The 12,707-nt window shown below is 40.3% G+C and overlaps 1 protein-coding gene across 7 annotated transcripts in view; it reads left to right on the top strand.

Annotated features, from left to right (window-relative positions):
- The window catches only part of LOC121906267 (RNA-binding motif, single-stranded-interacting protein 3-like), a 192,345-nt gene that overhangs the window by 177,158 nt on the left and 2,480 nt on the right, over nucleotides 1–12,707 (top strand). For all 7 annotated transcript variants that reach the window (XM_042425030.1, XM_042425028.1, XM_042425029.1 and 4 more), the window contains 5 exons: nucleotides 593–689; nucleotides 2,929–2,979; nucleotides 8,698–8,814; nucleotides 9,050–9,136; nucleotides 9,791–9,915. In XM_042425030.1, the coding sequence (XP_042280964.1) occupies nucleotides 593–689; nucleotides 2,929–2,979; nucleotides 8,698–8,814; nucleotides 9,050–9,136; nucleotides 9,791–9,915 (477 nt within the window). The remainder of the gene's footprint in view (nucleotides 1–592; nucleotides 690–2,928; nucleotides 2,980–8,697; nucleotides 8,815–9,049; nucleotides 9,137–9,790; nucleotides 9,916–12,707) is intronic.

Raw genomic sequence — 12,707 nt, 5'->3', positions numbered from 1 at the left:
AGTCGTGGCTCGGTTTGACTACCCCTAAAACAATGGGAAAATGCCATAAAGTTAGCAGAGAGGAGCAGTGAACTAATCACAAGTTGACGTCGATCGGTCTGAAAGTAGAAAAAAATGTTGGAAACTGAGCGTTTAGAGCAGTCTAAAGCTGGTGTTTTGTGCTCACAGGGATTACTTCTACATATGTTTACCTCATTATTTGACACTTTGGCCACTTTCAATATGAACATCAGACATTGTGACATTGTATATATGACTTAAAATAAGGAATAGCATAATGGATTCTCCCCACCCTCTTCTCTCTCTCTCAACCCAACCAGTCAAAGCAGATGGCCGCCCACCTAGAGCCGGGTTCTGTTTGAGGTTTCTTCCCGTTAAAGGGGAGTTTTTCCGTACCGCTGTCGCCAAGTGCTTGCTCATGGGGGAATTGTTGGGTCGCTCTCTGTAAATTAAAGAGTACGGTCTAGACCTGCTCCATGTGAAAAGTGCCCTGAGATGACTTTTGTCGTGATTTGGTGCTATATAAATAAATTGAATTGAAATTTAATTTTGTGATACTGATGATGTAAACCTGTCTTGTTTGCTTTTATAGGTTCTACTCTTCGCCGTACAGCATCTCCACCAATCGGATGATTGCACAGACATCAATCACACCCTTCATCGCTGCCTCTCCTGTTTCCACATATCAGGTGGGTGGACCCTCTCTGAAGTTTACTGAGTTAGACCCGGCTTTGAGGGCCAGTAAAGGCTGTACCTTTGTTCCAGAAATTGACAGAGATATCTTGAATTTTGAATCAATTGGGAAATTGGCTGTCTCATAAACGATAGAAGCTTTGTGTTTATATGAATAATTTAATAATAAATTATGGTTTCGTCATGTTGAATACTTTCCGAATCCAGGTTACTTTAGGAAACACTTGTGTCTTTGACCCCAGCCACTACTGTCTGGCACCCCAAGGTCCAGTTTCTGACATGCTGTTTGCAAGCTTGTTGGCCAGCCATCAGATTTAGCAAAGCAATTAATGTTCTCAGTCAAGACAGGACTCCAACATACTTGAGTTGAGTTAACAACTCTGTAGAAATACATGGGACCAGGGCATTAGTGTACTAGTTGTAAATCTGTGGTTTTAAAGGATAAGTCTGGTGATGTTCCATATGTTTTTTTTTTATTGTCAACAAATCCAATGAAAAGACCAATCAAGTATTGCCTGTGTATACAAAGCCTGATTGACCTTATTCCTCTGTGGATGTTATGTTTCTTTATTATGATGAACATGGACACTGTAGTTTACTGTATATGAGTCAGTCCCATTTACACTGTTTTGGTGCTGTGAATACTCACTAGCACACTAAATATGTATTAATCCACAGCTAGAAAAAATGAACTACTTACTTAAGTACAGTGCCTAGCTGGTTTAGGAAATTATTTCACCATTTACAAAAATGAAACTATGTATTTATGACCTGTTTTTAAAGGTTCATATCTTAATTATGGAGAAATGGGCTTGATGCTGAGTGCCACAGACAGGGTAGGGAAGTCAAAAAGTATTGACTGACTGCAAGCATTGTTGGTTTCAGTCTTTTCATGGGCTTTAATGTAGATGTATATATTCATTTTCACTGGCCCACAGAATTCTGGCCCCTGGTTTCAAAATTATTTCTCAATTCAAAATGTACTTTTTTTCACTGTTGTCCTGTGTGTAGACACTGGATGTATAGATCAAGCATGTGGAGGTCATCACAGGAAATACTTTAACCCAGAAATTGAGTCATCTACTCTCTCCATTCAAGACACTTCTCAGTCTGGCAATAATAAAACACAGGCTTATATTGCAGCACACCTCCCTCGATCTTTCATTGTTAGGCACATATCCTCCTTTTGTCTCTATCCATCCTTTCTCTTCCACGCACACAAACTATATGAATTCATGTCAAAGTTGGTTCTTTGAGAGGTTGACTCAGTACTTGATCCTCAGTTTGTCAAACAGATAGACTTTAAAATAAACACCAGTCCTCCCCCACAGCTTTTCTCCGACACGAAACACTGCTGTAAATGAGAAAGACTAATGCAAAGACACACCTTCGGCAGTGCAGAATCACACACAGAAACACAATCACTTCCTGCTTTTTTGAAGAAGAAATTAACCTACCTTGCATTACTTTGACTTCTCGTAGTAAGATATAGATATGCTAACATGCACATGCAAACATATTATTACTATATGCGTGTATACTATACTTACATGTGACAAAGAGGCCTTCAGGGACTTGTTTCTCCTCATGTTAGAGTTGGGCAGTGGGTAGCAGTAGAAGATGAAAGTGGTGATTTGTTGCCAAGACAGGCTTTGATGATGAAACCTCTACTGTGAAGCCGTAATTATTAGACTGTATTGCTCTCTGTGGTCTCCATATCCTCTTATAATTACAACATAACATACTGTATAGTGGACCCTCAGTTACGGCTGTAATATTCTTTAAGACACACTGCCGCAGGGACTGAGGCTCAGAAATGGGCCAGTAAAGACTTGAGCTAATGACTTATTTTCTCTCTTCTCCTCTTTGGTTTCCTCATTTTCACTCCCTTCCTGTCATTCTGTCTTCCAATTGTCCCTCTTTATCTTCCGCCTTCCACCATTCTTTACCCACTTATAACAATCTTCTTTTTGATCTTCCCTTTCCTCTCATCTCCTCTTGACCTCCCCTCTGCATCCTCCTACTCATGCCCAACCCCTCTTTCTTTAATTACTTTATTTTTCTTGTCTTCCCTACACTCCTTATTTTCTTCTTTTTATTTCCTTCATCATCTTGGATCCTGTTTTCATCACCTCTGTCTTTACCACTTCTCTTCTCTTCTCTTCTCTTCTCTTCTCTTCTCTTCTCTTCTCTTCTCTTCTCTTCTCTTCTCTTGTTCTACTCTCCTCACCATAGGTCCAGAGTACATCTTGGATGCCACATCAACAGTATGTTATGCAACCTACAGTAAGTTTGGTTAACCAACATCTTTGTTTTTGTATCATACTGTATGTTATCATTTCCCAGTGGAGTCATTTTCTCCAACACTTTTCATTGCCACCTTTTACACTGCATTTCTGCCTGTCATCTCTGTGTGTGAGTATATATCCATATTTGTTTGTCATGCGCTTCTGTCTCTGCTAAAATGGAAGGATTTTTTAAAAATGCTTGAAATAAATTGCATCTTTATTACATACATATGTGGATGTCAAGATGACATTCACATCACTAATTGATTTAGATCCATCTTATCCATCTTAGAAACCATAGATCTTGTATTGTGCTAGAAAGCTCACTATAATTGCTTTTTACCTACAACAATATTTAATAAGTTCCTTTTTTCTGTTGTTAATCAATTTAATCTCACAGCTCAGGTATGCAAATGATAGCGATGACAGCAGGTTATTGATAAATCTCTATGAATCACCAAGATGGTAAAAAGCCAATTAATAAAAGAAAAATGACACACAGTTTAAAACGAGTGCAGAATATGAGAGCCAAACTCAAGTCTGACCAGAGAAAAAGTGTGGCCCTGCATCTGAGTCTTACTCTGCTGAATCAGCCTGAGCTTAACCTCCGTATAGCAGCTCCAAGAGCTCAGCGGAGCCGACTCTGACATCCATAATAAAAGGTTGCTCCCTGCTGGTTTGAAATAAAACTGCAGGCACAGAACACTGGCTGACACTATATACAGCAATACAATATAGTAGTCTACAAATCTATGCTTCACATCCGGCTGGAGGTCTCAGCATTTCTGTCACTCTGATCATCTGCATTGTAATTGTGATCTGAATGATTCATATGTACTTAGACTGTTTAAGCTTTGTCTCTCCAAGCTCAAACACACACACACACACATACACACACTTTGCTTGAAACACAAACATCTATTTAAACACACACATACATTTACATTTACATTTAGTCACGTAAGTTGACTGTAAATGTAGGTGTACAGTCAATTCTTCACATCTACACTCACCTACAGATTCTCTTACTTCTTTTCATACACTCTCTTTCATACGACTTTGTCACAGTTTTCACTCCCTTGTAGCTGGGGACTGTATACAGCTATAATAACAGGAGACTGAATTTTGAACCTCCACAGGTTATGCTCTCTGCCCAAAGTAAAGTCTGTTTGACTTACACTAACTACCCAAACATACAGTATGAAATCCCTACACCTTCACCCAGTCCAGTGACAGATTCCTATCTACAATAAGTGGAGGGAGTAAGGCAGGCCTCAGCAGTTGAACCCTGTTTACTAGTTGATTATTTCTCAGTACTAAAGGTTCAACTGAAAAGAAAATGACAGGCAGAATATATTCATTTTGGGACTGTTGATATCCAATAACCTTGAAAGGGCTCGAGATGAAAATAAACCTTAATCATCTCTATGACATTTATTCATGGTAGTTCGCAGTTCCAGTGGTTCTGCTTGAGTGCAGTGTGCATTAGTTATTTTTGCATTAACACTGAAAAAACTGTTAAACTAGCCTGTGAATCCTGAATTTAATTTTTATACCCATGGTTTTTAATTAAACACCTGTTCTGAAAATGTCCTCTCCTTAGACAGAGTTCACATGAAGGGGAAAGAAATGTTTTCATAGGGATTTAATGACATTCTATCACTCAGAAAGTGAAGGATTTAATCATAAGAATTTCAGTGATGATGGCTATCATAGCTGGCAAAAAACACTCATACACACACACACATCATGGACAGGTTATTTTTAGATTTTTGGCAAGCTCCTTTCATACGGATAATTTCTCTAGAAAATAAAGCTGGCTTCACTTACAAAGAGATGATAGTCAGAACAGATTTTATCATACAGATTTTGACCAAACTGCACTGCAAGGGTTAGTCAGTTGGTTTTCTGCCAACATCTGCAGACAATTTTACACCTGCAAAATTCAGTTATGCACCATTGAAATTGTCAGCTGTGGGAGGATGGAGGATAAAGGCAGCACAGATATGGTATATCAGCCATGCACTGAGGAATTCTAGTAAATACTGTCTTACACAATAGTTATAAAACTGTACCAAATTCTTCTGCTTCCCCTCTCTGCTGCTCTCACTTCATATCTGTCCTCCTCTTTGTGTCTATCTGCCACCTCCTAGAAACATTCTGTTGTCATGTCTGATTAAAATTATGTCTGTGAGTGAGGATAATATCCATCTGTAAATGTGTTTTCAAACAAATGTCCTTTATAATTATTTGGCAGGCCGCTTGATATGACTTCCTAAGACTTGGGAGAAGACTGAGATAGAAGAGAGGAGAGAACAAGAGGTCGGGAGAAGAGAAAATAAATAAATAAATAAATAAAAGAAGTGCGTGCATTTGACAGAGAGAGGATAGGGGAGAGAGGCAGGCGCAGGGAAAGGAGAGGAAAGAAGGGATTTACAAAGAATAAATCAAGAACAAAGAAAAGAAAACAACTGCTGCAAAAGCATGTCTGGGCTGTGCATGCCTGTTCCCCAGTCTTGTCTCTGCATAGTCAAAATCCCTGTTAAACAACAAAGGCGAAGGCTAGTCATTGTATTTCCTGGATACAGAAGAGCTTGGCAAATTAAAGCTGCATCAGGGAGGGAGACTGAGAGAGACACAGCAGCTTAATTCTGTTCCTATGGTAGCAGAGGCTTCGTCTGCGTCTCCTCACTGCTGTACCACAGTTAATGACTGGTAACTTGGATTAATGGCGTGCGCTCATTGACACATTTAGGTTGACGCACACAAGCGCACCTCTGCTAATCACTCAGTCAGCAGTCCGTCATGCAGTTAGAGATACAGATACACACTGTAGACACACGGTTACTTCAGAATTTAATGACTCTGATGAAAAAGGTTAGAATGAGAGAAATAAAGTAGTGCTAAGCGCTGTTTTTGTTCCTCACGAATAGCGAAGGTGCACATGCATGCACTCACACAATTATGAATACACACACAGACACAAGCCTGAGTATGCTCCCTCTCAAATTAACTCAGATACACACAAACACACCTATACACACAGTGGAGTGCCTTAAGAACTGTGTGTTTCCGAGCCTTGGTGGAATGCCCAGATTACTTGAACTCCCTGTCTTTACATCTTAATTAGTGAGAGGATGTCTTTGTGCATAATTACTCACAAATCCCCTTACAGGAAATGAATGCATTACCCTAACCATGCATAGCAAAAAAAAAAAATACAAGGAAGGCGGCTTATTGGGGAGGGCTATAATGAGACATCCAAAGAATTGGGATTTCAGATCTTCCTGAGTTAAATTGCCATGTTAAGCCCATTTGAGGAGACAAAGGGGGTGAAGAATGTGATGGAAGAAATCAGACTTCAGAACATATCATGGCTTGCAAATAGTGCGCAATACTTGATTCGTTTCTCTTTTTTTAAATGCTGAGTGTCTGTTGAACCATCACCCATGCATGCATGCATGTGGGTGCATGTTTAGAGTTTACAACAGACATACCAGTCTTTTTGCTTGACGTAGCCCTGTAAAATCCTGTGGCTTTGTGTGTAAACAAAGGCAAAGTGAGAGAAAGAAGGCATGGTTTCAGTATGGAAAATCAATTTGTAGAATAATACAAACATCTGCTCCTCAGAACACACCACCTGAAAGAGAATAAATAATGCTGGTTCGTTTGCGTGCTTGCGCACATAGTTCTCCTGTCACACCAGCAGCAGTTAGTAGTTTTCCCGATAAACGGGTGTCATTATCACTAATGCTGTGTATTTGAGGCTGCACGGTGCCTGCAGCATTCTGCTAGTCAGCTTCACTTCTATACTGAAAAAATGACAGCACAAGGAGGGGGGAGTGAAAGAAAGAGCGAGTTCAAAGTTGAAGCAGATCGTGTATTTTTTTTCTCTCTCTCTCCTGTCCTTGGGGAAAAGCTAACTGTCTGTCTGGCGTGCTCATTTACTGCTTAGCTCAAGAAAAACATCAACACACATGCGTGTACTCTACCACATACAGTACAATTATTCACTATATATCACACACCAACTATGTGCTAATTCATAGTGTACACATGCGGGATAATAGGTTTAACACTTGTACAAATAAATCAGAGAAGACAATTAGTTATTGTGGGTTTCCTTTTGCTTTATGAGGCTTTCTCTCTGCATGGGAGCCTGCTGTGAGCTTGGATGAAGTGAGAGGAAAAAGCAGGGGAGGATGAGAAATCATTAAACGAGAGAACATATTATATGGATGGATGAAAAGCTTGGGTATTACCTAGATTTTGGCTGCTAAATCTACCTACCTGAGCCAAAGCTTTGTGTGGGTTTATGGGAAGATCGGTGATGCATCTTTGTGTGGATGCTTCTGTGTGTGTTAGATGTGAATGTGTGTGTGTGTATGCAGGAGATGTGCCACTCACTTGCAATGATGAGGACAGTTGTCAGAGCATTTCTGATAGCCAGGCTGCTGTGTTCTTCAAACAACTATGAAGACAGCAGTTAGGAGGAAGAACACTCACCACTGTTAACAGCTCTGACAATCCCTGTCTTTGTGTGTGTGTGTGTGTGTGTGTGTGTGTGTGTGTGTGTGCGTGTGTGCGTGCGTGCGTGTGTGTGTGTTTCAGAGAGAGCATCTCTGTGAAGCTTGCAGACGGAAGGATCTGCACTTACAGCTTCACAGCTGTGAACAGTTCTGACAGACTGTATGTGCCTTCAAGAGGAACGCTTCACACAGCTAGAACTTTCATAACTGTGTGTGTGTGTGTGTGTTGACTTATTTGTGTTTGTGATGTTGTGAGCCTCCCTGCGAAACCCTTCAGATACAGAGCCGTTAAGATGACTGCCATACGGCTGTGCTGTTGCCTAAAATACCTAAATTTAATACCTGTGTTCTTCTAACATCCTGTTTCAACATGCAGCTACAGAAGTTCTGACTGCTCTCTGGAACGATACTGACACGGATCCACTGATGCTGTCTGTGCTCATGGGAAGTGTAGTTAAACAGCTATCACAAATGAATAGTTTTTACTGCTGCAGGGATGTTGCCAAGCATCTCAGCACATCTCAGCCGTTGAGTTTGTACCAGAGCTGTGCTGGAAAAGTAAAGCTCAGCGCATCAAGGTGTAAGGCTGCATCAAAGCCCTTCACATTGAAGAGATTTACAGTAAAAGCCTTTCTGCTCTATTCAGAAGCATGTTCTGTCAAGCCTGCCTGGCAAGCCGCATTGCCATGTACTAAGTCAAACCATTTGCAGTCATCAAACCTAACTGGATTGGAAGTCTAAGCTATTTCGTCTAGCTGCATGTCTTATTCTGTCAGGTTTACACGTTTGAAATATTTGCACTTTTTCTGCATCACAATAAACACAGTGACAAATCTTGGCTGTGATAATCTTGTTATGTTATCCAGCTTTACCTACGAGTCTTCCTTTCTTTATTGTATCTTAGTTTGAGGTATAGGTTTAGGTTTAGGGACATTTCGTTCTGCACTCTCCTTCATCTGACACTCATTCCCTTTCCTCTTATTTCATCCTTTCTTCTACTTCAATCCTCTCTCCTCTACCATCCCTCCATATCCCACCTCCTGTGTTTAGTGTAAATATTTATGTTCACAGTGTTTTCCCTTGAATGTTATCCGTTATGGTCCTCTGGTTACTGGACAATACTTTCCTCAGCTCGCACCGCAATGTCTATAAACCAGCTGGTCATGTGTGCTTCCTTCTTCCCTCAGGGTGCTGTGATCACCCCAGCCTCGGCCATAGAGCCCAGTTTGTCTCTTCATCCCTCCAGTGTAATGGCTCCTCTCACCCAGCAGATGAACCACCTGTCTCTGGGGACTACAGGCACTGTGAGTCTCCCTTTTCACCTTGTCTAACTCATCTTGCTCTGCATCCATGTTGAAAGTGTGCGATGACCCTGGGACCAAGCAAAACTGCTGTTATGTAATGCCTTATGAAATATCAAAAAACCCAGTCTCAGCAGGAGATGCTATACTCTTAATCAAGGGATTCTGGGACACATATTGTTTAAGCTTGTATTATAATAATGTCTCTGTGTCTTTGCCCCACCTACTTTCTCTGCAGTACATGCCTGCTGCAGCGGCTGCTCCTATGCAAGGAACCTACATTCCCCAGTACACTGCAGTGCCTGCCTCTGCCATCACAGTGGAAGTAAGGACAAAAGAAGTTGTTCACTGACTTTATTCTAGTCATTTTATTATTTTACCCTTATGCAGCAGCCTACTTAGGGTCAGGACTGGATTTATAATATTTATTGTAAGGGGTTGAACACAAAACAAGGAGTCACAAAACAAATGAGATTATGTGTAATAAGGAACTTAACTTGAATATACGTATGATATTCTCAGATTAAAATATTCCAGTAAATACAGTTTAGAATGGCTATGCTGATATCAAATGAAAACCACTCCTCTGGAAATTCAATATTCAGTGAGATCTCAGTGTCACTTATTTATTGCCATTGAGCCAACTTGAAGTTTTAAGCCTTGATAATGTCACAAAATCACGTTTTAGTAATGTGGCCTGTAAGTCAGGGAAAAACATTGCCAATAATTTATACAAAACTCCCAGGGACAAGAAGAACTAAGTGTGAATTCTTAAAATGAGCGTCACAAATTAAACAGAGCCTGCTTGAAGCAATTTAGACCATCACCTTAACTCAATACCAAGTGTTTGGATACTCTGGATTTTTTTGTTTTTTTTCTCAGGATAAATCATCTGTATTTCAGTGCTTAGAGTCTAACATTCTAATTAGACCAAATAGTTAAATATCTGACTAATGTCTGATTGTGTTTCTGGTGTCAGGGTGTGGTGACAGACCCATCTCCGCAGACAACCGCCCCCTCCTCGCAGGACGCCAGCGGGCAGCAGCCTTTATCAGTGGAGAATACAGGGGATCATGCCACAGCCTACTCTTACCAGCAGACTAAGTAAGTGTAGCTAATAGACGTCTGTCTCTATTGCATTCTTTCTGTACATCTGTATATTATGGTGTTGCTATATTATCCCTGCATTGCACTGTTCAGACAGATGTTTGCAAAAACAGCAGTGACAGTGCTGTTGAAAGTGGATGCCAAGTGGAAATGAGGATGGATGCAAATCTGTGATTCTGTTAGTACACAGCACCGTATATATGTCAGTGTGAGGCAGTGATATATTAGATAGACCATAAATTATTTTTACTGGTAGATTTATCAGGACAAATAGGCAGGAACTTCAGAGGACTTTTTTGATTTTTTCACATAATTTATTTTTACCTATAGTGTAAATCAGTCAGAATATATTCATATAGACTTGTCACTTGGCACTTGCATGGACATAAACTATAGTTTATGTGATAATTTGGCACTTTTGGCTGTAGTTTGATTTCAGAAATATCTCGGTTTCCATTTTCAGATTAAAGCTTTAAGGATTCCCTACTTGATTGTCTTGGTAGCCTCTTGGTTAAGGCACATAACTACATAACTGCAACATCCTCTGATTCCAGTTGGAGTCCGTGTCATTCCCCCCCCCCACGCCTTCTGTCTATGACAGAACTGTCCATTTATCAAATAAAAGCAAAAATCTTTCCCTACTTAACATAGCTAGAATGCTAAAAGTTTGTGAAACCTTTAAAATACAAAACATTGTTAAAGATGAAACTAGGGCTGAAGTGAACCAAAGAAAATCTTGGTCAACTGAAATCGTACATACTGAACTCAGCAGCCACACATTTCTCCATTCTCTATTTCTCTGTTTTGTGTCTTCAGGTTAGGCTAACCCATTGTTTCTAACTTTGGAGCTAACCTCCTTCACTTTTCCAGCACTTGAGGAAACAACAGACGTGACTTTTTAGCATTTATTAACTGTTACACTGTAGTCTGTACTGTACATTTACTGCCAGACTGACAACTTACTACTAACCTTTTCCTCTGCTGCGCTCACATCCACCGTCACTTCTCTGCCTCTCGCTCTTTCCCACCCGCTACGCAAACATATTAGGCAATGCCCTATTCCTAAACGGAGTTACGCTACCAATAGTTTCCTAGGTAACAACACAGAGGTTGACTCACGTTTCAGAACAGTGCTGCACAGAGACTCTCAAACACTATTGATTTCTGAATGAATGGATATTTGGCGTTATTTTTGGCATTAAAAAATTTTTTTTTTGGCCTGGAGGGGGTTCTAGTTGTTATAATTATAGGAGAAACACTGATTCAGTAAACGTTCAGTATGTTCAGTAAATGCTCAGTAAACATTGAGTGCAGTTAGACCCAGCAGTCTCCATTAGGTTGGGTGAGTTCAAAGTTCTGAAAACAACGGGGCTGTTTTGAATACACCCCCGTTTTCACAGGTAATTTGTTAGTCTGTCCCTCCCACCGCAGGAAATAATGGATTAATCCTGGAAAGCTATTGATGTAGCACTTTTCTCCTTATGAAAGTAACACAGAGATTATTCGACCAATGAGAATGTGGTCGGACGAGAGTATATCAACCAACTAGTCGACCAAGAGACTACAGCCCTAAATGAAACCAGTGGTTTCCAACCTTTTTGGCTTTTGACGTCTATGAGTTGTTAACAGCTCAACCAAATAGTGTTTTTTCCCTCTAAACTTCTCACATGGTTTCATTTCAATAAATGTTCAAATGACCCAATATTTCACCAAAAATCAAAGATTAGAGAAAAAGTCCAAAAACTGAAAACAGATTTGTGTATCAGAAATTTGTTTTTTCTTCTTTCCTCTCCCATTAATCATTTCACAACCCCTCAGATTTATCTGGTGACACTTTTGAGGGGCCAGACCCCTAGGTTGGGCACCACTGGAGTAAAACTAGCTAACTGTAGTAGTTCAAACTAACTCCACCTCTGTACCGCCTTGTACCACTGCATTTAGACAGGTCCAGGTTAGCCATATCCCCCTGTTACCAGTCTTAATGCTAAGCTAGGTTAACCATCTCCTACCTCCAACTTCATATCTAATGGACAGATACAAGAGTGACATCAAACTTCTCTTCTAATTCTCAGCAAAAAAGTAAATAAGCATATTTCCCAAAATGTCGAACTATTCCTTTAAAGATGTGTCTTCTTGCATATGCACATGGAAAAACCCAGACAGAGCCTGGGAGGAAGAGAAGAAAGAGATGTTAGAAAATCAAGCCACTTACACAGAAACTCTAGCGATTTTACACATCAAAGCCTGTTTACGAGTCTGGGGGAGTACCACTGCATATGTGGAAAAAGTACTATAAAGCCTTTTGTGGCTCCAGAGGGAGCTGAGGGAAGTCTGATAATGTCAGTTGAGGGCTGAAGTCTACATGTTTGAAAATTTAACTAGCATAACACACCCAAATCTCCAACCAAAATGTTAGTGGTCAAGTTTTGTAGGTAATATAGGCGCCAGGATTTGACAAGTAAGAAGAATGCAGGAATAAAAAAGATGATATCTCTGGTTCTGCTGCAGTGATACTGATCCTTTTTCTTTTATAAGTGTCCACTGTGAGTAAAGCAATGTTATAAGAGTGCAATACTAAATCAGTGGACTACTCTTTTAAGTAGACTGAGGCCCAAGCTGCTCAGGTGTAGACCATTTCCTGATGGCCCTCCCAACTCTGTATGTTGGCTCTTGATCCAAGCCAAATCAGTTACATAATCACAGCTTCCTAGATAACCTACTGGTGGTTTCCTTTACAAGCGGCGGTTGGATGAAGAATGTTGTGCCTGCTTTAGTAACAGTAACATTGT

The sequence above is a fragment of the Thunnus maccoyii genome, chromosome 10 (genome assembly GCF_910596095.1).
Source record: "Thunnus maccoyii chromosome 10, fThuMac1.1, whole genome shotgun sequence".
Lineage (NCBI taxonomy): Eukaryota > Metazoa > Chordata > Actinopteri > Scombriformes > Scombridae > Thunnus > Thunnus maccoyii.
This window is presented reverse-complemented; position numbering and strand designations above follow the sequence as displayed.